The 26,482-nt window shown below is 34.4% G+C and overlaps 1 protein-coding gene across 7 annotated transcripts in view; it reads right to left on the bottom strand.

The window, feature by feature from the left end:
* Positions 1 to 6: 6 nt before the first annotated feature.
* LOC117199207 (uncharacterized) overlaps positions 7 to 26,482 on the bottom strand; it is a 1,082,321-nt gene continuing 1,055,845 nt past the window's right edge. For 2 of the 7 annotated variants that reach the window (XR_007470919.1, XR_007470918.1), the window contains exons 6-8: positions 23,841 to 23,941; positions 23,616 to 23,727; positions 21,895 to 22,109 (exon numbers count right to left, since the gene is read on the bottom strand). Coding sequence is in view for 1 of the 7 variants with exons in the window: in XM_049696156.1 (XP_049552113.1) it covers positions 2,067 to 2,084; positions 23,841 to 23,941 (119 nt within the window). In the remaining 6 variants the exon portion in view is untranslated. Of the gene's footprint in view, positions 2,085 to 21,894; positions 22,110 to 23,615; positions 23,728 to 23,836; positions 23,942 to 26,482 lie in introns of those variants that run through there. The other 5 variants (XR_007470924.1, XR_007470928.1, XR_007470935.1 and 2 more) reach the window with 3 other exon arrangements.

The raw sequence follows: 26,482 nt of genomic DNA, 5'->3' as shown, positions 1-26,482 counted from the left end.
ATCCACTCACAGGTACAACTGGGTAAGTTCCAAATTTCATAATGAGAATGCATAATCATTACTGAACTGAGCATGAGGAATTGGATTAATATCAAGATTTTAGGTGTGGAAATGGTAAATAGGAGCTTAGAATTCACTAAATTATAAAACTGAAGAATGTTTCAATGTTTATGCCAGTTGAATGGTATTCTTTTAACAATGTTACTTTGTTTTCATATGTGATGGGAACCTCCTAATTCCTGAAAAGACCTGTGACTTCTGAAAAAAATAAACAGTATCTTGAAGTTTTGTGACTTCACACCTACTTTGTAAACTCATTGAGCTGAAGATTGGTGTTTAAAATTCTTGTGTTCTCGAGTGGACAGCTTGTGAAAAAAATTGAGGAAAAAATAATACTTACTGGAAAATAAGAAATTTATTTGGTAAAGTATAAAAATATTCTATTGGAGAAGTGAATATGGCCTGTGCATTACTTATTAATAATAATAAATATTTACAAAGCACCTTCTATGCACTAGGAAAAGTTCTAATTGCTTTACATTTTTTTATTATATGATAAATGCCCCCATTTTATGGATAAGGAAACAGAATAAGTAAATATAGGTAAAAATTTAAGAGTTACAGTCTTAATCAGTTTTTAAAATTAATTACAAATTAATAAAATTCATGTTCTGGTATAAATTAAATTGTGTTTTGAATCATTTACTTTTAAAAATTTTGTTTTAATTTTACTCAAAGAGAAAAAATATACTCCTGAGTTTGATTAGAGAGAAAAGTGGTCACATTTCGGGAACTAGGTAATATATGATCTTTATATACAATGCCAGCACCCAGGAAGAGACTGCCTATCATAAGTTGTTTTTTCTCAAAATAACAGCTTTATGGAAATATAGTTTACTTACCATACATTTTACCACTTTAAAGTGTGCAATGTTTAGCATTAATGGTTAAGTGTTCATTGTTTGGTGTATTCACAGAGTTCTGCAAGCATCACCACTATCTCATTTTGGAATATTTGCATCACCCCAGGAAGAAATCCTTTAGCAATCTCTCCCCTGTCCTTCCTCTTCTTAACTCCTATTAAACTCATAAGTTTTTCAAAATTGAAAAAAGTAACATTGAATCCTAACCTGAGGCCCCATTTTTTGTTTGTTTGTTTGTTTTTAAGCTGTGAGAGACTTATTTGTTTGAAGTTTATGATAATTTTGTTTTTAAGAGATTTACAATGCCAAATTACTGAGTGTTTGATAGTAATGTTAATTTAAATGTGTTACACTAGATATAAAAAATTCAGATTTTTCCTTATGTAGTATGTTTAAGATGGGTTGCTTGTATATTTTAACCCCTTAACATGACTCTGCATTGAATTTCTATGGTAACTGTATTTCTGCAAAAACATAAAAACATTCAGAGGCTGTGCCCTCTCTCTCCTTTTCCTGTTGCCTTTCAGATCAGGAGAACATGTCTCTCCAGAAGTCACTGGAATGCCCTACATACATTTATTATTATTGCTATTTCCATCCCCCAAATTAATATCAAAACTACCATGATAGATTTGTAAAGAAACCATTTAGGACTACTCATGAGAAAGAAAATTATCTTGGATAATGACAGAAAAGAAAAAAATACAGTTAGAAGATAGGAAGTCAAATTCAAACTGTTTGGCCTAATCCTGAATGTATCATTTTCATTATATAGTCAACTTCTGCTGTGCCCACTTGACTTTATGGCTTAATGATATGATTATGCCCAGGTGATGATGAGTAGCTCTGGTCATAGGATCATCCGAAATCCTAGTCATGTTTAAATAGAACATAGTGGTATGTGAGAAGCTCTTACTCAAACTAAGAGTAATTTACTGTCACAGCAACCAAGACTTTGTCCCCCAACTTCAATTAGGCTATGATGTTTTATCATAATATTTCATTCCTCTCAGATTTCCTATCTTTGATTATAGGACCAGATGGTTTCACTGGTGAATTCTACCAAATATTATAAGAAGTCATACCATTCCCTCTCAAACTTCTCCAAAACATAGATGAGGAAAGAACACTTTGAAACTCATCTTACAAGGCCATCATTACCTGATTAAAAAAGCCAGACAAGGATATACAAAAAAATTAAATTACAGGTCAATATATGTGATGAACATAAATGCAAAATTACCCAATAAAATATTAGTAAATCAAATTCAACAGTACATTAAAAGGATCATACACCATGATCAAGTGGGCTTTGCTTCTGGGATGCAAGGATGGGTCAACACTTGCAAATTAATCAATGTGATTCACCACATTACAAAATAAAGGATGAAATCCTGTGATTATCTTGATAGATGCAGAAAAAGCATTTGACAAATTCAACATTTTTTCCTAATAAGAAACTCTTAACAAAATGGATATAGAAGAAATTTATCTCAACATAATAAAGGCCCTATATAACAAGCCCACAGCTAACATCATAATCAGTGATGAAAAGCTGAAAGCTATTGCTCTAAGATCAGGAACATGACAAGAATGTCTGTTCTCACTATTATTTAACACAATACTGGCAGTCCTAGTCAGAGCAATTAGTCAAGAAAAAGAAATAAAAAGCATTCAAATCAGAAAATAATAATTTAAATTGTCTCTGCTTGCAGATGATATGATATAATATTTATAATAGACTTCACCAAAAGACTGTTATAACTAATAAACAGTTTCAGTAAAGTTGCAAGATACAAAATCAATATACAAAGGTCAATTGTGTTTCTATACACTAATAATACCTATCAGAAAGAGAAATTAAGAAAACGATCTCATTTACAATTGCATTAAAAAGAATAAAATACTTGGTAATAAGTTTGATCAAGGAGGTGAAGGATTTGTACACTCAAGAATTGTTCCAGATTGAATGTTGAGCATCTTTTCATGTACCTGTTGGCCACTTGGGTGTCTTCTTAGGAAAATGTCTACTTAGTTCTTCTACCCATTTTTTAGTTGGATTATTTTGTATTGAGTTGTATGAGTTCCTTATATATTTTGGACATTAACCCTTTACTCTGTATATGGTTTGCAAAAATTTTCTCCCATTCTGTAGGTAGCCTTTTCATTTTGTTGATTGCTTCTTTAGCTGTGAAGAAGCTTTTTGGTTTGATATAGTCCCACTTGTTGATTTCTGCTTTTGTTGCTTGTGTTTTTGGTGTCAAATCCAAAAAATCATTGCCAAGATCAATGTTAAGGAGCTTTCCAAAGGAGAAACTAACGCACCTTTGTAAGCAATTATACTCCAATAAAGATGTTAAAAAGAAAAAAACCAAACAAACAAAAAAAGAAACATCCTCACAGATACACCCAGAGTAATGTTTGACCAAATATCTGGCCACCCTGTGGCCCAGTCAAGTTGAGGCATAAAATAAACCATCACACCTTCCATAAAACTCATTTCTTTGAAGAACAATTAGCAGAACAGGAATGTTTTTGAAACCCATATACACTGGCAGAAATATATAATAATAATTTATTCTAGTGACAAGACCAGTGATATTCTCAGGATGGAAGCTATTCAAAATAGTTAACTTGTTACCAGGTAGATAGTAAATCTCAAGAAATTATGTAATTTTGGAGCTTGGTTTTGGTCTCTTTTTCTTACAGGTTGGACATTTGGCAGTAGCAGTAGCTAGATTAGCCTTAGTTAGTGAGAATCCATGCTGTTGGCCTCTCTCTCTGCCATCATGACCACTCCATCCTCTAAACAGGGTCTCATGAAGGCCTTCATAGTACTAACTATTTGAAGAGATTAACATGCTATCCTGAAAGCAATGGATTCATGTGCTGCGCTCTGCAATGTTTAGATAGTCCGAGATCCCTTTGGATTACATTAGAGCAGAGGAAAAGGAATTACACCTCAACAGCAAAATTTGCAAGTGTTTATTACACATTTGAAGTGAGCAAAAACTCTCCCTGATCCTCTTTTCTTACTGAAATAGAAAAGAATGCATATGCCAAAACAGTGTCCATATACCAGAACCTGAGGCTCTATCTGTTCTAACAAAGTTACCACATCCATCATGGCAACTTCAATCAGGGCAACTACTGGGTTGAACTTGCAGCGGTCTACAGTCACCTTCCAGGATCCATCTGATTTTTGCAAGATCATTGCTAGGTAACTTAACTGGGGATATGATAAGGACCACCATCCTTGCATCTGTTAGAAACTCATGGCTGATATAAATCTCCTAAATTCTATATAATACATATATGATACAATTTTTATTTATATATTTTTACTTACTTTCTCATGACAGGAACAGTTTCAGAGGCTTCCATGTGGCTTTCCCTATTTTGGTAGTTATCTACAACCAAGGACCCAATCTGGAAGTTGTACTAACTTCCAAGTATGTTAATACCAATTAAACATTCAGGGTCCAGGGAAAAGACCATCAGGTGGTCTATGTAAGTGATTTATTACCTGTCTCTCATATGCCCCCATACATATAGGAAGGCCACAATAATGTTTCAAAGTATTCGTAGTTCAATATCACAGAAACCCTCTAACCTATACCAACAGTGCTAAAAATATGAGTAATCCCCATCTCCCAATTTATAGTCAAGTGAGTAAATGGCCATAATTTTCTTGAGGAAAAATGCAGCAAATCATTGCTTTGTATACATGCTATGGTATTGCAATTGTTCCACTTGGAACCACTGTTTAGTGGGTTCTGATTCTGAACAATGGTCCCCAGTCTGAAACCTATGCAAGGAATCATGACATATTTATTAGGGTGGCTATCCTCAGACACCCAATCACCAAACCTTGATTTCTTCTGCTGGTTCAAGCTGAGTAGCGACTTTGTCAGCCACCAATCTATTTTGCCCTTAGGGAGGTCATATTCTATTAACCATCCTTGTAAGTCCCTGTGTATCTGGTTCCCAGGGCTATTACTCCAACTTTGCTAGTGATCACAACATATGTGGTTAAGTACCACCTGGTTACTGACAGTTAACTGCTGCCACCTAGACTCTACTATTTTAAAGTCCATTCATGGACACTGTTTTCAGCTAGATAAATTCTGTAACAGTATTTTCTATCTCCAGCCCTAAAATGAAAAGTAGAGACACTACTGAATTTTTTTTTTTTCTGTACACGGGCCTCTCACTGTTGTGGCCTCTCCCGTTGTGGAGCACAGGCTCCGGACACACAGGCCCAGCAGCCATGGCTCACAGGCCCAGCTGCTCCGCGGCATGTGGGATCCTCCCAGACCGGGGCACGAACCCGTGTCCCCTGCATCGGCAGGCAGACTCTCAACCACTGCGCCACCAGGGAAACCCCTGAGCTTTTTAATGATGCTGCTTCCTGTCTCACCAGGCCATTCATATGGCCTTGATAAATTTTGTGTCCTTGGGCCTTCCCAAGGAACATAACCATCATGCTTATCTTCTGACTGTACATATTACATCCATTCTAGCATGTCTACTTCTCTGAACTTTTTAATTTCTTTATCCATCATCTGACATTGCAGTTCATGCACTTCAATTTTGCTCAGCTTGGCCACTGTGTGTACCATGCCATGTACTGGGAGCCACCTTATTAGTTTGTACGATCTCCTGAGGTTCTTTCCAGGACACTAAATCTTTTATCTCTAAAGAATATTCTCAGGTAAATAAATTCTTCCCTTTCCAATTCTATGTTCCAGTCCCTTTGATAAAGAATCTTCTAACACAGTGCCACTCATACATCCCAGATGGCTACTGATACATGTCAGATAGGTTTGCAGCATCTTTAAATTACACTACTTTGTTTATGAAGCCAAGTGCTTGGCTTCATAATATCATAATATTATGATTGGCATAATATCAAGTTGCTTGATATTGTGACTTAAAACCTAGGTATAAGCCAAGTGGCCAGGAGGGAAAGTGAGGGCAGATCTTGAGTGGTATATCTGCTGCCTTTCAGGATTATTGAGATGACTGCTCTTAGCAAAAAGGAATGGAACACTTCTGCAGGCTTAGAAGGTTCAGAAGAGTCAGAGGAATCAAAATCTTCTGGAGCAATCATCCGCATGTCTAGATTCTGTGTGTTAAAGCTTCAGATTTTCCCAATGGGGGCAATGCCCTTGGTATAACAAATCTGCCAAGTTTAACCTCCTTTGAAGTTAGTCGCACAGACTAATAAATCTCAGGCCTCACGTTTGGCTTTCTCTGCACTCCTGCTGCAAAACGAGGGCTTCTTTGCCTCTACCAAGGAATCCCTTTGGCTTTCACATCTCATTTTTAATTCATTCTTATTTTCTTTATCATTCTGTAGAGAAATTATAGCCCATAAGAGTGTGACAGAGAGGGGACTGGAATTATAGAAATTGAGGAAGGTATTAATGGTCTCCTTGCTCCTGGATGAATTCATGTCCATGTTCATAAGAGTGCACTCTCACTTGTGAATCCCATCATATCACTTCCTTTCCCAAATCTCTTCAGGATAAACCATATATATATATATAACAAGACTGTATTATCTATTCCCCACCGAAATAGTAAACTCATTTCCCGTTGCTCCCTTTTGTGGCATTTTAAATTCTCAAAAAATATGTAAATATAGAGAAGATCAATAATTATCAACATATGTCCAATCGTGTTTTGGCTCTGCCCAAAACACGATTACTTTAAGGTTACTTTAGGATTACTTCAGAGTTACTTTAACCCCTGAAAAATATACATGAAAATCCTAAACATAACATTTCATCGGGGAAAAAATAGCATAAGGACTAAAATAATACAAAATAAGACAAAAGCTTTTCCAGCTATCCACCCACAAATTTAACAATAAACCCTTTATATTAAAAAATCTAGTCAGTGTATATATCTGCATGATGTATCATAATTTATTTCCAAAGTTGTTTTATTGAAATCAGAATCCCAACAGGGCTCAGAATATTGATAGCTTGGTTGATTATTCTCATCTTTAAATCTATATGTTGTCCCTCTCTCTTTCTTCCATGAAGTTTATTCTTCCTTGTGGGTGGTCATTTGCCTTGTAGAGTTAACAAAATTTTGCATTTTTCTGTGTGTATTCCTGTTTTATTTTTAACATATTTCTCCGATTTTCATGTTTTTCTTTTTTAACAAATTAGTGATTGGGACCTACAGTTTTGATTCAGATTTGATTGGTAAGAGTTCTTCATAGTTGATGTGCTACACTTCTTATTTTTCACATTAGGGAGCACATAATAACTGGTTGTCTCAAGTTTTATGTTCTTAAAATTAATCACTAGGTTCATTCACTTAAAATCCCCCTCGATGTGTTATGATTCTTAAACACTAATACATTTAGATGTACTGTTTTCTCTATGGTTTTGAGTGCCCACAGCATACTTTACTTATATAGCATTATAATAATTATTTTAAAGAAATAAAGCAATTAACAAGGATTAATGTGCAAGAATGCTTATTATGGAATGTTTGGGGATAGAAGAAATTAGAAACACATTTAATATCAAGTAATAAAGGCACAGATAAATTATGTGGTACTTGCATAAGATGGAATGTTTTGTAGGTATTAACATGCTTTCAAAAAATATTTAATAACATGGAAAATGTTCTTAATGTAATGCTACATCAAAAAGTGCTGAAGACACAGATTGTTCCTTAAAAAAATACAAAAGCTTATCAAATGTAATTTCAAAAGCAAAGAAATAATATGTAATTTTAACTTCCTAGTGTTTCTGAGCATCTGTAAATATACTAAATTTTAATTTAGGATAATGGATAATAAGAACCAATATTACTAAATATCAACAAACTGATTTGTAATTATATATGGCTGAATAAAGTTGTTTCTTTTGCCCTTTTCTCAGTAATTTGGTGCCAACAACAAAAGTAAAAATTAATGAAAAATATTTTAAGTGCATCTTCAGTAAGAATAAAAAAATACTTTTTTACCTCTCAAAAGAAGATTTTGCTAGCATAAGGAAATATGACCAAACTGAGGAAGAACCATGAGATCATAAGATTAACAATACAGATCTCAATAACACAAAACAAAGTTCTAAAATTAGGTGACTATCCTTGTGTTTCCTGAATTAAAGTTTGGGAAAAGGAGCAGGTTTCTTCAGGAGAATTAATGAGTGCTAAGAAAACACATCGAAACCAAATTGTATGGATAAGGTTTTCTCGTATAGAATTGCTGGCATAGCAACCAAGTGAGGACAACTTGAAATCCCCATAAGAATGACAAATAAATTATGAAGAATCCAGAATATGTGCTATGAAGGTATTTTGAAAAAGTTATAAATCTATAAACAGACATGAAAAAGTCTCTAAATCTTACCATCAAATAGAAAGCAAAATCCAAAACAATTCAGAATATTAGTCCAATGTTTATATTTCCATCAATTTGAATAGTTTACATTTAACAAATTTCATGAATTAAACATATAGACAAAACATTCATATTATTTTTATTTTAAATTTTGTTTTGTTGAACACTGGTTAGTTTGAGAATTTCGTTGTATTTATCACATTTTTTACATTTGCTTTCCTGAATTTCTTCTTCCTGGCATTTATTCAATATAATATTTACCTTTCTTTTTTAATGAAATCTCTTGCCCCTATATTGATTATTTTGCATTGCAGAAGTTATTTCTCTATTTTGAGATTTGTTTAAACTTTTTGAAGCTTTTGGTGTTTAACCAAATCATTATGTCTGCTTTTATTGTGTAGCTCAGAGTTTGTTATCTCCTGTATTATTTCAGTAATTTTATGCTCTATATATTTAAGTCCTTATTCCATCTGAATTTTATTTTGATTTGTATTTTAAAATCTATATAAGGAGACCAACCATCTGCTAACTAAAATGTACATACGTATTTTGCATTATCATATCATGATATCTGTGCCCTACAGAAATCTCTGAATAAAGCATACTACTGTAGTTGAGGGGATGGGCGGGGGGACAGCGTGTCCTTAAAGAGAATAACTTACCATCAGGAGAAGAGTAGGTCCTTCAAGAGAAAACAGAAACCTAACAGAAAATGTTAACTTGCTGGACAAGAGAAAACACATTTCAAGTTTCTCCTTAACCACTATTCTACAGAATGCCAAGCACTTGAGAGTATTCACTTTTGACAGTAAGGGATAGAGTGTATTAAATAATTTTGATACTCACTGGCTGATCCCATGAAGATGGGCTGCTGCTTCGGTTGCTTTGGAAAACCATAAATATCTATTTAAAACCCAGTTTGTGAACATCTGTGGTTAAGTTAACCAAATATTTTATCAACGTTTCTTCATGCATTCTCAGTCCCATGAGGTGAAAACGTCTTCATTTATCCCCCCTCAGTCCACCATTCACCAGAGGAAATTTCTCCTTCGTTTGCAGCATTATGTTTTTATCAGATCAAATATTGGGCAATTATCAGCTTCAGCTTGACTTGTGTCTTCAGAAATGTTGAAAGTAATCTGAAACTAGTAACTGATAAATAACTATGTCACTTTCTGGATTAAAAAAAAATCTTGTAATTTGTAAAAGTGACTGTTTCATGAAGTTACAATTTTCTGTAGATTGGATTTTATTTTCCACCTTCTTTCACTTAACTATTTTCTCATCACACCTAGTTTCTATTATTTTCTTCTGAATTCTGAGAAAAATTGAGTATGTATATATGCCAAGTATGTATTTCATTGCATTGATTTTCTAAGGAATATAACTTGCTGCTTACTGCTATCACAATGATTTTAAATTTGATAATTCTGTTTTTAATCAGGAATAATAATTTCTTTATAATCTCTAGAATAATAAAGAGGCAATGATAGCTTTGAATCAGGTCGAAAATGGAGTGGTGGCTAGACTCTGGGTTTCTGGGGTTCTAGGTATGTCCCAACCACATCTGGGGCTTCCCATGTCTAGAGGTGCCTCAAGCAAGGAGGGCTTAGCTCACACTTGGAAGGCCCCTATTTACTTTGTCACGTTCCCCAGGGTGGGAGTCAGCTTGCTGAACGCCTTCCTGTTTGCACCAGAGAAAACATAAGAACCCAAGTTTTTGCCTATCCCCATCTCTGCGTCAGGTCCAAGCACTTTTCCTAGAGATATGGTAACCATTCTTTATTCCATAACCCTCATTTGAAGCCACTTCTGACCTGCAATGAAGATGAATAAAGAAAACCTGGACCATTGTTCTGCATCATGGACCACAGCTCAGATTTGGACTATTCTTGCACATGGACCAGTAAAATGTATAGGACCTTAAGCTCATGTTCTTTATTTGCATCAAATGATGACCAGTAGACTGATTTTCCATCATTTTTCTTGTAGCAGGAGATGAATTAAATAAATAACTTAGGTAAAATAAGAAAAGGAGAGAAAAAAAGGTAAAGTTAAGAGGAAGATCATGTATCACTCTCCCTTTTCTTGTTGCCCTAGATTCCATCCTTCCAAGCAAGGAATCATAACATTTATATATATATATATATATATATATATATATATATATATATACACACACACACACACATACACACACATATATATATATATGTACACACACACATATATATATAACATATACATGCACATATATATACACACGTTATTTATGTTTTGTGCAAATAAACATTCTGCACACTATATAAAAGACAAAAATTGATCAGTTACAATTAAAGTTCCCACTACTCAGCACTGTGCAAAGAGAAAATTGGAAAAATCAGTTCAAGATTAGTTCTCACTTTGATGCAATGGTCTCAGCAGAGGTGGATCTAGAGGAAGTGTAAGGTGGCACGTCTTCTATGATGAATGGCTTATTAGAGGAGAGTATGAATTGGTAATAAAAAACATGGGATTTCAGTTCACAATACTGATATAATTTGTGAGGTGAAAATAGCTAAGAATTTTTCAAAAATAATGACAGACACCAAACCATAGATCAAGGACGCAGAGGAGTCCAAGTGGGATAAATAATAAAAAAACTTTCACCTGGCATGTTGTGTTCAAACTACAGAAAATCAAAGAAAAAGTCTTGAAACACACACACAGAAAAACAACACCTTACCTATGAAGAAAGAAGTATAAGATTTATAGCAGACTTCTTGTCATCAACAATGCAAGCAAAAAGAGAGTGGAGAGAAATATTTAAAATGTTGAAATAAAGGAATCACCAAGCTAGAATTCTGTATTAAGGAAAATTGTTCCTCAAAAATGAAGGAGAAATAAAGACTTTCTCAAATGAACAAAAATGAGGAATTTTCACCAGTAGATCTGCCTTTCAATTAAAGAAGTTTAATTTTTTTAAAGTTTAGAGAAAGAAAATGATGCAGGTTAGAAACTGAGATCTACATAAAGAAATGAAGGGCATTAGAGAGGGAACACATAAAGGTAAAATAAACCCTTTTCTTTTTCTTTTTCTTACTTGATTTAATATATAAGTGTTCAAACTAACAACAGCAACAATATATTGGATGAGTATAGCTTATTGATAAGTGAAATGAGTGACATCAATGTTAGAAGGGATGAATATGAAATATTTTAAGGTACCTACACACTCATAAAGTAATATAGACCTATTTAGAAGTGGACTTGTAAATACATGTTGTAAATACATGTTTTAAATACATGTTGCCATCCTTAGGGCAACCACTAAAATCATTTTTTAAAAAGAAGTATAAGTGATTTGCTAAGAAATGAGAGAAAACAGAATCATATAAAATGCCTAATTAAACCAGATAAGGCAGAAAAGGGGTAGAATATTAAAAAATAAGAAATAAGAAGTGCAATGAATATAGAACAGTACAGAAAGGGGAGAAATTAATGCAACTATACACATAATCACTTTAAATGTGAATGGATTAAATGCAACAATAAAAATTAAAAACAGAAAATGACAGAGGGGATAAAAAAAACAACTGACTATATGTTGTCTGCAAGAAACCCACTTTAAAAAGAAAGACATAGATTATAAGTAAAGTGATGAAGAAAACTATACCACAGTAACACTAATGAAGGGAAAGCTGGAGTAGCTATGTTAATGTCAGGCAAAGCAGACTTCAAACAAGGAAAATTATCAGGGATAGAGAGAGGCATTACATAACGATAAGGGGGTCAATTTTCTAAGAAGACTTAATCCTTAATGTGTATGTGCATAACAGCAAAGTACCAAAATAAGTGAGGCAAAAACAGATAGAATGGCAAGATGAAATAAACAGCTCTATTATTATAGTTGGAGACCTCAACAGACCTCTATCAGTAATTGACAGATTCTGCTTACAGAAAATCAGTAAGCATAGAGTTGAACTGAACCACCATCATTATCAACTGTATCTAATTGACATTTATAAAATACTTATCCAACAGCAGAAGATTACAGTCATCCCTTGGTATCTGAGGGGGACTGGTCCCAGGAGCCCCTGCATATACCAAAATCTGCTGATGCTCAAGTCCCTCATATAAAATGAAGTAGTAAAATGAATGGAAATTTCAATCTAAGTTGATTGAATCCACAGATGCGAAACCCAAGAATTTGAAGGGCTGACTATATATTTCTTAAAAACAATCCAGGTATAAGTGGACCTGCCCAGTTCAAACCCATGTTATTTAAGAGTCAACTGCACATTCCTCTCAAGCTCACATGGAACATTCACCAAGATACATCACATTCAGGGACATGAAACACACCTCAAACACATTTTAAAAGAATTGAAATCATCCAAAGTATGCTCTCAGAACACAATGGAAATAAACTAGAAATCAATAACAGAAAGTGGCTAGAGAATCCCAAAGTATTTGGAGATTAAACAAACAACACACTTGTAAATAACACATGGGTCAAAAAAGAAATGCTAAGAGATATTAAAAATAACTTGAACTTAGTGAAAATTGAAATAAAACCTATCAAAATTTATGAGATGCAGTGAAAGCAATGCTTAGAGGGAAATTATAGCATTGAATGCATATTTTTTAGAAAAATAAAGATCTAAAACCAAAAATGTAAGCTTTCACCTTAGGATACTAGAGAAAGAAGAGCAGTATAAACCAAAAGAAAGAAGAAGTAACAAACTTAAAGCAGATATTAATGAATCTTAAAATAAGAAATAGAGAAATATCAATAGAGAATGAGAAAATTAATGAAACAAAAAGGTGGTTCTTTGAAAACATTAATATAATCAATAAACTTCTAGCCAGGCTAAGAATAAATATAAAGACATAAGTTACCAACACCAGAAATGAAAGAGGGACCATCATTTAAAAATATAGTAGACTATTATGAAAAACGGTATGATCCCAAATTTGACAATTTGAATGAAATGGACTAATGCTTGAAAGACACATCATACCAAAACTGACACAAGGAGAAACAGATCATCTTAATAGGCCCATATCTATTACAGAAATTCAAACAATAATTATCCTTCCAGAAGAGAAAGCACCAGGCCCAGATTTTTTCACTGGTGAACTCTACCAATCATTTAAGAAAGAAATGATCCCAAATCTCTTTAGTATCCTCCAGAAAAGAGAAACAGAGGGCACACTTCCTCACTCATTCTTTGAGACCAGAATTACCCCCATAACAAAACCAGAAAAAGACAAGAAAACTACAGTCCGATATATCTCATGGGTAGCTGCAAAAATCCTAACCAAAATTATAGCTCACTGCATCCAAAGATGTATAGAAAGAATGTACTCCATAACCAACTAGGATTATCCCAGGTATTCAAAGCTGTCTAAACATTCAATAATCAGTGTAAATCCATTGCATCAAAAGGCTAAAGAAGAAAATTTTGCAGCAGTATTACCTCAGACATGTTACCTTGCATTCTCGTGTCTCATTTTTCACATTTGTAAAGTATGGTTTATAATAAGACACACCTCAAACAAGGCAGGCCGTGAGGAGTAACTGCTGATTCCTTTTTCTCATTCATTTTAGGAGGAGACCACCAAGCACTAGTCTGAGTCTAGCAGGGGAATCAGACATGGCTGTCATAGAGTTCAGGAAATGATGGTACAGAGATACAAATACAGGCCTGGAATACAGTAGGTAATTGCTAAGTGTTTGTTGAAGGAGTGACAAAATGAACACAATACTATGGGGACTCAGATGAGGGGCAGCTAACTCCTTCTGGTAGTTTCATGAAAGACTTCTTGGCAAAAGTGATTTTTGAGCAGGTCTTGAAGGATGCATAGGAAGCTATCCAAAGGAGGAGATGTATATACCAAATTTCATAGTCAAAGAGCAAGGGGAGTCCCAAGTGACAGCAAGCGAGGCAGTGAGGCCAGGAAGAGCTGTAATGCCCCTCCCTCCCTCCTTCCTTCCTTCCTTCCTTTAGGTTTATGGCTGGTATAGATTTAGGGCTTTACGGTTGTTGAGATTATCTGGTCTGGGAAACTTGCATTGTATCTGTTTTTGTAACATAATTTTCTTCCCATTGTGTAACATAGCAAGACTTCAGGTACTCAATCTAAACGTTTTGTCTTTGGGCTGAGCTGACATTCTGTTTTAGAAATACCACTCTAATATTTAGGTGTTATATAGTTATGAGCACTCTTTACTACTGTCTGCTCTCATTTGCCAGGTCTGAGTTCTACCAGTTGTTACATATTTAGAAAATCACAAGATAAAAATACTAATTTTGATGCAAAATTTTGGCCAAGTGTAGACAACAGTATCCATTTGATATGACTTAAAAATCTTCTGCTTTTACTTTTATTTTCTTTTGCCTTTATTTTGACTGTGTAAATATTTCCAAAATTTTGATATTTTTACAAAGAAAAAATACATGTATAGCTCCATCCATTTTGTAAGTAGACTTTTAATTTTGTGTTTATTTCCAAGACTTCTTCTTTGAGTACCACCAATTTGTCATTGAACTATCCAAACTATGTGAATTAAAAATTTTTTTGATTATATATTTATTAGTAAACTTTATTTTTTAGAACAGTTTTAGATTTACAGAAAAATTGTGACACTGGTACAGAAAGTTCCCAAATAGTTCATATTCAGTAGCCTCTATCAAAGCATCGTAATTAATATGGTACACTTGTCACAATTAATGAACCCAAATTGTTAATTATTAAATAATTATTAACAAGTTCCAAACTTTATTCAGATTTGTTTAATTTTTACTTAATGTCTTTTCTCTCTTCCAGGAACTCACTGAGGATACCACATTACATTTAGTTGTAATGTCACCTTAGGCTCCTCTTAGCTGTGACAGATTATCATACTTTTATTGACTTTTGATGACCCTGAAAGTTTATTTTTTAAAAATTTTATTGAAGTGTAGTTGATTTACAATGTCATGTTAGTTTCAGTATCTGAACAGTGATTCAGTTTATATATATACAGAAACTGAAGTTTATATATATATATATATATATATATATATATATATATATATATATATATATTTCAGATTCTTTGGCCATATAGGTTATTACAAAATATTGAGTATAGTTCCCTGTGCTATACACTAGGTCTTTGTTGGTTATCTATTTTATATATAAAATATATAACTATGTATATGTTAATCCCAACCTCCTAATTTATTCCTCTTCCTCACCTTTCCCCTTTGGTAACCATAAATTTGTTTTCTATGTCTATGGGTCTATTTCTCATTTGTAAATAAGCTCAATTGTATCTTTGTTTTTCAGATTCCACATATAAACAATATCATATGATAACTGTCTTTCTCTGTCTGGCTTACTTCACTAAGTATGATGATATTTAATCCATCCATGTTGCTGCAAATGGTGTTATTTCATTCTTTTTATGGCTGAGTAATATTCCATTGTACATATACCATATCTTCTTTATCCATTCATCTGTCAGTGGACATTAGATTGCTCCCATGTCTTGATTACTGTAAATAGCTCTACAATGAACATCGGGGTGCTTGTTTCTTTTTGAATTATAGTTTACTCTGGATATATGCCCAGGAGTGGGATTGCAGACTCATATGGTAACTCCAGTTTTAGTTTTTTAAGAAACCTCCATACTGTTCTCCATAGTGGCTGTACCAATTTACATTCCAAACAAGAGTGTAGAATGGTTCCTTTTTCTCCATACCTTCTCCAGCATTTATTGTTTGTAGATTTTTTGATGATGGCCATCCTGACTGGTGTGAGGTGATACCTCATTGTAGTTTTGATTTGCATTTCTCTGATAATTAGCAATGTTGAACATTTTTTCATGCACCTTTTGGCCATCTGTATGTCTTCTTTGGAGAAATTTTTATTTAGGTCTTCTGCCCATTTTTTGATTGTTTTTTTTTTTTTCTTTTTTGATATTGAGCTATGTGAGCTGTTTGTATATTTTGGAGACCTTGACAGATTTGAAAACTGTTCAGGTATTTTGTAGAATATTCCTAAATTGAGAGTTGACTGATGTTTTCTCATTAGACTGGAGTTTGGGATTTTGGGGAAGGAAAACTATAGAAGTAAAGTGACACTTTCATGTCATATCAAGGGTACATATTATGAACATGACTTAGCACTGTTGATGTTGACCTTGACCACCTGGCTGAGGTAGTGTTTGTCCAGTTTTTCCACTATAAAGGTTTTACTATTGAAAAACTTTTATTTTAACTGCCTCCTTTCCTTGCTCATCTGTAAACTGCCACTCCAATTACATTCTTACTTTTCAAAAATAACACATATAAAACATGGAGAATACAAATGTATCAAGAAAACTGAAATTACTAAAAACCTCCCCACAAACAATACATCAAAGTAGTCTCAATTTTTTTTTCTGAACATAAACAGCTAAGATTAAGTTATCAGTTTTCTAGGGTGATTACTATCATAATAGTAGTCATGGGAAATTTCCCATATCTAATGGAATGTTTGGTTTAAAAATAATTAATCCATGTTGTGAAATCTAAGAAACTTGCTCTAAATGGAAAAAAAAGCTCATCTTTTTGCCCCCTTCAACACATCTGCATTTTAGCAATAGTAATAGCTACCATGAATTTCAATGAATCTTACATACCAGGTATCATGTTAAGTACAATGCACATATTATCTTCTATAATACTCAGAGCCATCCTTTAATTATTTCTCTCATTTCACAAAGGAAACACCTGAGTTTTGTAGAGATAGAATACATTGTCTCATATCATAGTAAGTATGCAGCAGAAAACTGAGTCAAACAGAGCAAAAAACTCATTTCTTTACCACTCTTTTATATGACATCTTGCATTTTGGTCCTCTGTTCAACACTACTACATTTAGAAACTACAACTGAACTGTATTGTTGATTATTTTAGTCATATAGAGTAGGTCAACATGATAGTGCCCTGAAATGTAGCAACTGTAGGTACAATTATTGTATGTGAACTTTACAGTTCAGAGATTATAGATATACTTTTATACATTGAATACTTAAAAACTTCTGTCAGGGTCACTGGCTAGCTCTAAAGGGGAAACCCAAATTAAAGGAAGTGTTTGATTATTTTCTGTCTCTATGCTAGAATGAAGTTCTATGAGGGCAGGGAGTTTATTTTATTAAGAGATCTATTCCTAAGTCCTAGAAAAGTTCCTGGCATGAAGATACAACGTTAAACATTGCCAAATATTTGTGGGGAAGTATAAACTTAATATAGAGTTATTTTTCAATGTAATGCTACCAGATTTTGCTCCTATTTGTATAGATGAACAAAACCACAGCAACAAAATGCTGCCTTCATAGAGCTCAAATTTCAGGAACTCATAATCATTCCTTCTCATTTCGCTGAGGATCCTTTCAATTTATTCATTTCTAGTGATATTTTAATGGAATTGGTTGATCGCAATAAAGTATAGTCTTAATTATGTTGAGCTCTTAAGAATACAATGGCCACTTCATTTCATAGTTGTGAATATCTTCACAACAAAAAAGAGTATTTAACATATTTTAATCCTGGTTGGAATAAATTAAATGAAATGTGCAATACAAAATCATTTACAAAGCTCTTTTAGGAACTAAAATTTTGTTTCCATTTTGGTTTTATTCAGCTAAGAAAGTTAATTTTCTGTTCTGAAGTGCTGTGTGAAACAGGTTATAAATGAACTGAATTTCATAAGCCAAATGAACCTGCAATTCTTGTCCAAGTTTAAATAAAAATGTGGTATATAATACACATGCAATTAAAATAGTGAAATCGTGCAGGGCATATATTATTGGCTCTATATCTAAATACATATATCATACAAAATTGCAATCCAGAGGTACAGTGTACTTATAGATGGAATTATGTCTCCCCTAAATCCACACATTGATGTCCTAACATCCAATGTGCCTGCATTTGGAACTAGGGACTTTACGGAGGTAATTAAGGTTAAATGAGATCATAAGGATGGGGCCCTAATCCAATAAGACTGGTGTTCTTATTAGAAGAAGAGAAACCAAATAAAAGGTCATATGAAGACACAGAAGGCAGGAAGCCAAGGAGAGAGGTCTCAGGGAGAAGCCAAACTTGCCATCACCTTGACCTCTAGCCTCCAGAACTGTGAGAAAATACATTTCTGTTGTTTAAGTCATCCACTCTGTGGCATTTTGTTATGACATCCCTAGTTGCCTAATACCACTGCCTAAACCCTAAAGACACAAGGAAAAAATCCCCTAAGGAAAACTTGATAGTGCATGTAGAAAGCTTTTTTCATATATTTAATAGTTTTAGGGTTTATGTGTGCATGTGTGTGTGTGCGTGTGCTTGAAAATACAGCTCATGCAATATATACATTTCTATGTATATACACACACATATACCCCACGCAACTTAAAATTGGCAATATGTGTGCTTTTTTTGTATGCTTTTTTTATTTTGTATATTTAAGAATGAATAGATATTACTTTATAGGTGTTATACAAATGAGCCAAAGATGTTCCCTGTTTACTGTGGCCCCCATGTTTTTACTTCATCACAGCAGTCTAGACTGTTAGCTCAAAAGCCTACTGGTGCTAAACTCAAATTCTTACACATCCAATTGCTTTAAATATAGCCCCAATAGGCCTATTTTTAGTCATTTAGAAGCCAGTCTTCTCTGCAAACCCCAAGAAACTGCACCCAACATCTACTAGCCATAAATAAGGTAAACCATGGCCCTTTAAAGATCCCAAGTCTCTGCTGGCTTTGAAAGCTCTCTGACCCAGGCATCATCTAGACACTTAAGCCTCCTCTCCAGCTCTCTTCCCCAGTCATTTATTTGTCCTCTCCCCTTTATGGATGATGGACCTAGGCTGCTGTGTCTAAGAGGTCTCCTGCTGTGAGGGATCTCCCCTCACATGCATCCTGTCCAAGTGCTGCCCACAATGCAACTCCTTGTGTGCTACTGCCACCCCCTAGCTTATGTCTTGTCCTTGATTAGCCACCCAAATCCTTTAATTCAGTGCAGTGGGTATGAGTATCTTCAATATGGATAAGCTTGTAGTCAAATTTAGAAATACATATGAATCAAATAGAAAGCAAACATTTATTAGAAGTGGCAAAGCTCTTATAAAGTACAACTATCTCAAAAGGGTGTTGGGAAGAGTAATTAATGTAAAATAGTTAGAATAAAGCTCGAAACACAGCAAGTACCTAATGATATTAAGCAAATATTAATAATCTTGTCAATCTAGGCTCAAAAATGTGGATTTAATTTATTCATCTGTTTTTGCTCTGCTAACTTTTTATTATCATTTTATAACTTATTCAGCAAACATATTTGAGTACTTTCATTGTGCCAGGTCACTACATGGTAGGAATTTTCCATAATTGTTCCTCTTAATTTAAATAGAGTATTTCACATGGAACTTTTTTATTATATAAAGAGAATTTCCTGTCCAGATTAGTCAATTTTAATCATAAATCATTTAAGAGATTGTTCGATAATCACTGAAAAAAGCTGACTAAATACATGTAGATTAAATGAGTTTAAAGTCATTAAAGTTATAATGTAAGAGAAGATGATTCTAGGACAACTTATAAAAGCCTATGCTTTCCTTCCATATTATTTCCTTTTGTGATCATGTTTACTATTTCCTTTGGGTTTGAGGTTTCTAGGGTACTGAATACACTGGTTTCTTTGATTCTTCAATTTTTATCAAAACTTATCTATTATGTCTATTTGTCTATAATGTATTAAAAAACATCAAACCCAAAATGTATAAGAATTTTCATATGTTAAATTCCTTTGGAAATGAGAGTCAATGTAAAAGACACATGGATTCCAAGTTGTGTCAGCACCTTGTGTCCAGGAATGTGTTAAACTGTATCTCAATTAACAGAGATGTTTATTAAAAAATTAATAGCAGTTAACACTGCTGTATGATATATCAGAGAGTTGTTAAAAGAGTAAATTATAAGAGTTCTTATCACAATGAGAATATGTTTTTCTTATTTCTTTTCTTTTTATTGTAGCTATGAGATGATGGATATCAGCTGAAACCACTGTGATAATCATTTCAGAATACATGTAACTCAGACCATCATGCTGTGTGCCTTAAACTTATACAGCAATATATGTCAATTATTTCTTAATAAAACTCGAAAAGAAAATAAGTGGTGGTTTTAAAAATTTACCAAAGTGAAATTTACTAATGGGAAACTAGAACAGCAAAATAATGAAATAAAAGTTCCCACATGGCAGTGTGAATTTTCTCTTTGCTACCTCTCTTCAAATATCAATATTTAAGCCTTTGAAGAGAAGCTTTATAAACAACTTAAGTGTGTTTAAAAACATAGAACTATTGTGGTAGAAAGTCCTTTATATTTTGATTACATCATGTTCAGACTGAAAAACCAATAATTAAAGAATAGATAATTAGGAGGTTAAAAATCTTCAGGTTTGGGGGCTTTTACTGAATTGCAATGCTTAAAAAGGAAGTTTGCAAATAAGAAGATGCTGAAGTGTACCAGTATGAAAGTAAAGTAAGGAACAATCTATGTGACCTTGAACTTGGTGACACATTTTTAGATGCAATACCAAAAGCACATTCCATGAAAGAAAAACTTGGTAGGTTGGATTTTTAAAATTAAAAATTTCTAAGCTCTGAAGTAAACTTTTAAGGGAATAGAAAGACAAGCCATAGATTGGGATAAGCTATTTGGAAAACCCATGTCTGATAAAGGTATTGTATGCAAAATACAGAAAGAAATTTTAAAACTCAACAATAAAAAAAAAATTAAGGCAAAATATCTGGATACCTCACCAAAAAGGACATACAAATGGCAAATAAACAGGAATATGCTGAAAATTATTTGTCATTAGGGAACTGCAAATTAAAACAACAAAGAGATATCACTACACAACCATTAGAAAGATTTTAAATCCAAAATTTTAACAATACCAATTGCTGACATGGATGCAGAGCAACAGGAACTCTCATTCACTGACGGTGAGAATGCAAAAGGTTCAGCCACTTTGGAAGACAGTTGGCAGTTGCTTACAAAGGTAAACATACTCTTACCACACAATCCAGCAGTCATGTTCCTAGATGTTTACTCAACTTACTTTAAAACATATTCACAAAACCCCTGCAGACTTCAGGTTTTTGATCTACATGAAAGAAGCTTGGAAGTCACCACTCTGTCCTAACAACCAGTAAAAGGCTGAACAGACTGGAAAATCAACAACTCTTCTTGAATTCATAACAGAGGGGGAGGACACAGTGCAAACTGCTGTCTCCAGGACTGGAAAGTCAGACAAGTGAATACAGAGAGTCATGACTCACCTGAGCAGAGTCTGGCGGGCAGAAACTGGCAAGGGAACCAGTGCCGGAGCAGGAAAACCTGAACTGGAATTGTCTAATTGCTGGAGGCTCAGTGTGGACAATCCTGACGGTTAAAAACTCCAGGGGAGCCCAGTCATAGTGGGGCTCCCACACTCTAGTGAGTTTTACCTCCAGGAGCTCAACTGGATTCTCACAGTAAGTGTCAGAGAAAAATCCGCTTGTGCTGTCAGCAGCAGGAAGGGAAGAGGAACCATTTTGAAATACGCCAGAGAGCAGGCTGTTCTACTTAACAAGGCCAGCGCTCAGGAGAAATTAATTAACCGGAGTCTAACTGGCTGCGATATTAGCAGAGCCTAGCTCACCTGGGAGAAGGGAAATACCCAACTCTAGTCAGCTGTAGCCTTCCACATAGGAGAGGGGGAATACACAGCTCTAGCCCACTTGAGCCATCCTCATTCACCTAAGGAGAGAGACAAAAACTGAAAAACACTCGTGAAGCTCCAGGGGCACTGGCCCACTAAACAACTGAGAGCTAGTTATTAGAGATTACAGAATTATAGGTATAGAATTATAGAACACTTCCCCTCCCCCCACACCTTACCACCACATTACTAACGGCCTGGTTACAGCAGTTCTTTGTTCAAATCTGGCTGTCAAGAAAAATTACAAGGCATAGTAAAAGGCAAAGAAAACACAAGAGATAGAAGGAACCACACATGGCAGGGATTGGGAATGATCATACCAGGATTTTGAAAGAACTATAATTAATATGGTAAGAGCTTTAATGGATAAACAGCATGCAAAAACAGATGGATAATGTCAGCAGAGAGATGGAAATCCTAAGAAAGAACCCAAAAGAAACACTAGAAATGCAAAACACTGCAACAGAGATGGGAAGAAAGCCTTTGATGGGATTATTGGTAGACTAGACATGACAGAAGAATCTCTAGAATATCCAAGGTCTGTGGGACAACTACAAAAGGTGTAACATACACGTATAAGAATACCACAAGGAGACAACTGAAAATAACAGAAGAAATATTTTAAACAATAATGACTGAGAATTTCCCCCAAATTAGTGTCAGTCGCCAAATCAGATCCAGGAAGCTCAGAGAACATCCAACAGAATAAATATCAAAAGATTACATGTAGGTGTATCATTTTCAAACTATAGAAAATCAAAGATAAAGATCCTAAAAGACACCTTCATGCAAATATTTATAGCAGCTTTACTCATAATTGTCAAAAATCAGAGGCAACCAAGATCTCCTTTTAACAGGTGTGAATAAACAGTTGTGGTACATCCCAACAATGAGATATCATTCCATGAGAAGAAATGTGGTACCAAACATGAAAAGATATGGATAAATTATAGATGCATATTGCTAAGTGAAAGGAGCCAGTCTGAAAGGAATCATGAAAAATTGTATGACACTCTGGAAAAGGCAAATCTATAGAGATAATTTTAAAAAGTCAGTGGTTGCCAGGTGCTTGGGGACTGAGGAGTGTTAAATAGGTGAAGTACAGAGGATTGTTTAGGGTAGTGAAACTACCCTGTGTGATACTGTAGTGGTGGATACATGATACTGTGCATCTGTTAAAACCCACAGAAATTTATAGCACGAAGAGTGAACGTTAATATACATAATTTAAAAAAACATTCATTTAGATATTCTGGAGAATCCACAATGGAACACAGAATGTGACAAAACATCTAACTGTATTAAAAGTAGGAAATAACTTCACTTAAGAAGTTTTGGGGAAAATGGTGTTGACCTAAGTAGCTGTGGAACTGAGTGGAGGCTGTAAAATGAAAGCCAAAGTAAACTATATAAAAGCGCTGTAAAAAATTAATGAATAGACACTTTGCTAAGAAAAAATAAATCAGATAATATATTTACTCGAATTAAAGCATAACATCATTGATATTCCCAGTCTCTGACTAAATTGGCACTGAATGACTCACCCTGGATTGTCACATCTGTTGCCTTTGAAGTCTGTGAAACACCAGTGTCTCAAGCACATGTTTAAGGCTTTACTTGAGATTTCACATACACTGATCTCAGGGACAAATTTACCTAAAATGGGATTTTAAAAATGTATACATGTATTAAAGCCATGTAGGATCTTTACTTTGGTGCTGCCTGCACTCAAGTTGCAGATTCCCTTAAGACTCTAAATGTACACTTACCACAGCTGATGGGTTCAAGCAGACGTGTTGGTTGCAGAAGCTCAGAGACGAGAGAAGTTGAAGAAACCTGCAGAGATTTCTTGGAACCCAGCTCCTATTCACTAAAACCAATGACAAATGTAAAGCAAATAGGAGGTGACAAAGGTTGCAAAGACATTCCGTGTTTATGTTTTCTCTAGTGTGTGCTGATTGCCAGGAGTCCGTTCCCTCTGTCATCCATTCCCCAATGCGGCATGAGTTAGAAATTTTATCAGTAAATGTTTTCACTCTCAATATTCAAGCTGTTCTAGTAGACCGTTAAAGACAGTTTTTAGATTCACAGCTTGTCATCATTTGTCTATACCTGTGGCAAGGAATATGGAATAAGATGCTCTCAGCGCTGTTTGCACATTAAACTAAGGTGACAAACGCTGTGTATCAGAATGATCAGGTACATAAAATTCAGAGACCCAACTGGCATGCTGTAGATATTTGGATTTTATTTTTAAAATGTTCATGATAAAGGGTTATAAGTCCAATATTATAAAGTCAGGTATACATTATAATGAAATGAACTACATGAATTAGCAATATGCACAATACAACTTATTCTTTGATCCTGATTTTTAGAATTCATGTTATGTTTATCAATTTATACATTAGAGTTTTTCTATTTAAATACAGTTAAACAGAGCTGTAATAAAAAGCATGATGTTTTATAATTGGGATGAGCTTTCTCAGTAGGCAGAGGGAAGGAATGTGACTGACATCTTTATTTTCTTCTATGTGTAAAGGAAAATCACTTTATTTTGACATGCCTCAGTATTAAAATCAGCATTATAAAATATTCATTGTAATCCCTAATTTTCATACTGATAGTCAAGATTTAACAGAAGTTATAAAAATTGCACTGATATAGATTTATGGTACTCCAAATAAACATCAAATATGGGCTGTGAGCTAAAAGAGCCTATGTCATAATGCTTAGGTCAGCTTCAGAAAGACATAGATTTCCAGAATTCTTCAGCACTATAAAATATGCATTGTAATCCCTAATTACAATGCAGATACAAGTCTGTCGATGCCCTTTCACATAAAACTCCTTTAATCGCTGCTTCAGATATTGGCAAATCATGATTTACAATTAATGAAAATTTAAAATTACACAATTATTAATCAAATAGTGTACTATCAAGCAGGATGGATTAAATTATGATGTGATAATTTACAATCACAAAATCTCACTGGATTAACACAGTCACAATTTATTTCTTGCCAATTAAGCATATCTATTGTGGTACTGCAGTGGCTTTCTGCTTATAACTGTCACTCAGGAATCTAGGGTGATACAGACTCATTATGGACACGTAATTCTACAACCACTGCAGTAGGCAAAAGGTTAGATGGCAAGTTGCACCTGTATTTCAATTTTTCCAATTGGAAATCCACATAATACTCTGTTCACATTTCACTGGCCAAAGCAAATCACATGGCAATTCTTAAGTTAAAGATAACGGAAGAGGAATAAACCTGGGATGATTCCAACACCAATCATAAGTGCTACAATTATTGAGGAGGCCTCCCAGTGCACTTCACAGGCATACCTATGTTAAATTTATTCTAGCCATTAGCTTCAGCTGAGTGCACAAAGAAAAGCTGGAGCTCTTGGCAATCAAACTACTACATGGTAAAGATTACAGTCAGCAAATTACCCAGGGCTGGCCCATGACTGTTCCTGTAGGTAAAGTTTTCTTGGAATCAGCCATGCCCACTCCTTTATGTATTGTTTATGGCTGCCTTTATACAACAGCAGAAGAATTATGTAGTTACAAAAAACTCTGTATGGTCTGAAAAGTCTAAAATATTTACTCTTTGGAGTTTTAAAGAAAAATTTGCTGGCTACCAGTGTAAGTGCATACATGACAGATGATAAAGATTTTTGTTTCTTCCTCATTTTTTCTTTCAGTAGTGCTTGTTTCTGATGTAATACTGTACATGTGAAAATTCAAGGAGGTCCCCACAGGAGTCTACATTATTGATTAATGAGTGTGAAAAGCATCAATCCATATTTACCACCAGACATTACTGAGAAAGGTTGAGTTTGTAACTGTGAAAGGATAAATATGAAGTTATGCATGCCTTTTGGTAAACACATTATTTTTATATATCTTGTGTATTTTTAATTAAATATTATTTCATTAATACTTTTTCATTTTTTTCTATCGTGGCAAAATCCACAATTCTTTTCACTTCAGCTCTGTGGCATTAAGCGTACCCACATTGCTGCGCAACCATCACCACCATCCATCTCTAGAACCTCTCCATGCTCCCCAACTGAAATTCTATACCCATTAGATACCAACTCCCAATTTCCTCCTCCCCACAGCCCCAAGTAACAGTATCTGTCTCCATGAACCTGAGCACCCTAGCTATTCCCTCACAAGTGGGATGTTGCAACATTTATCCTTCTGTGACTGGCCTACTTCTTCTAGCATAACATCTTCAAGGTTCATCCTTGCTGTAGCATATGCCAGGATTTCCTTCTCTTTCAAGTCTGAACAATAGTCAACAGTATGCATAAACTATATTCTGTTTATCCTTTCTTCCTTGGATAGACACCTAGGTTACCCCCACCTCCTGGCTACTGTTAAAAATGCTGCCAA

The sequence above is a fragment of the Orcinus orca genome, chromosome 13 (assembly GCF_937001465.1).
Source record: "Orcinus orca chromosome 13, mOrcOrc1.1, whole genome shotgun sequence".
In the NCBI taxonomy this organism is placed as follows: Eukaryota; Metazoa; Chordata; class Mammalia; order Artiodactyla; family Delphinidae; genus Orcinus; species Orcinus orca.
The sequence above is the reverse complement of the archived record's forward strand: the minus strand, read 5'-3'. Positions and strand labels throughout refer to the sequence as shown.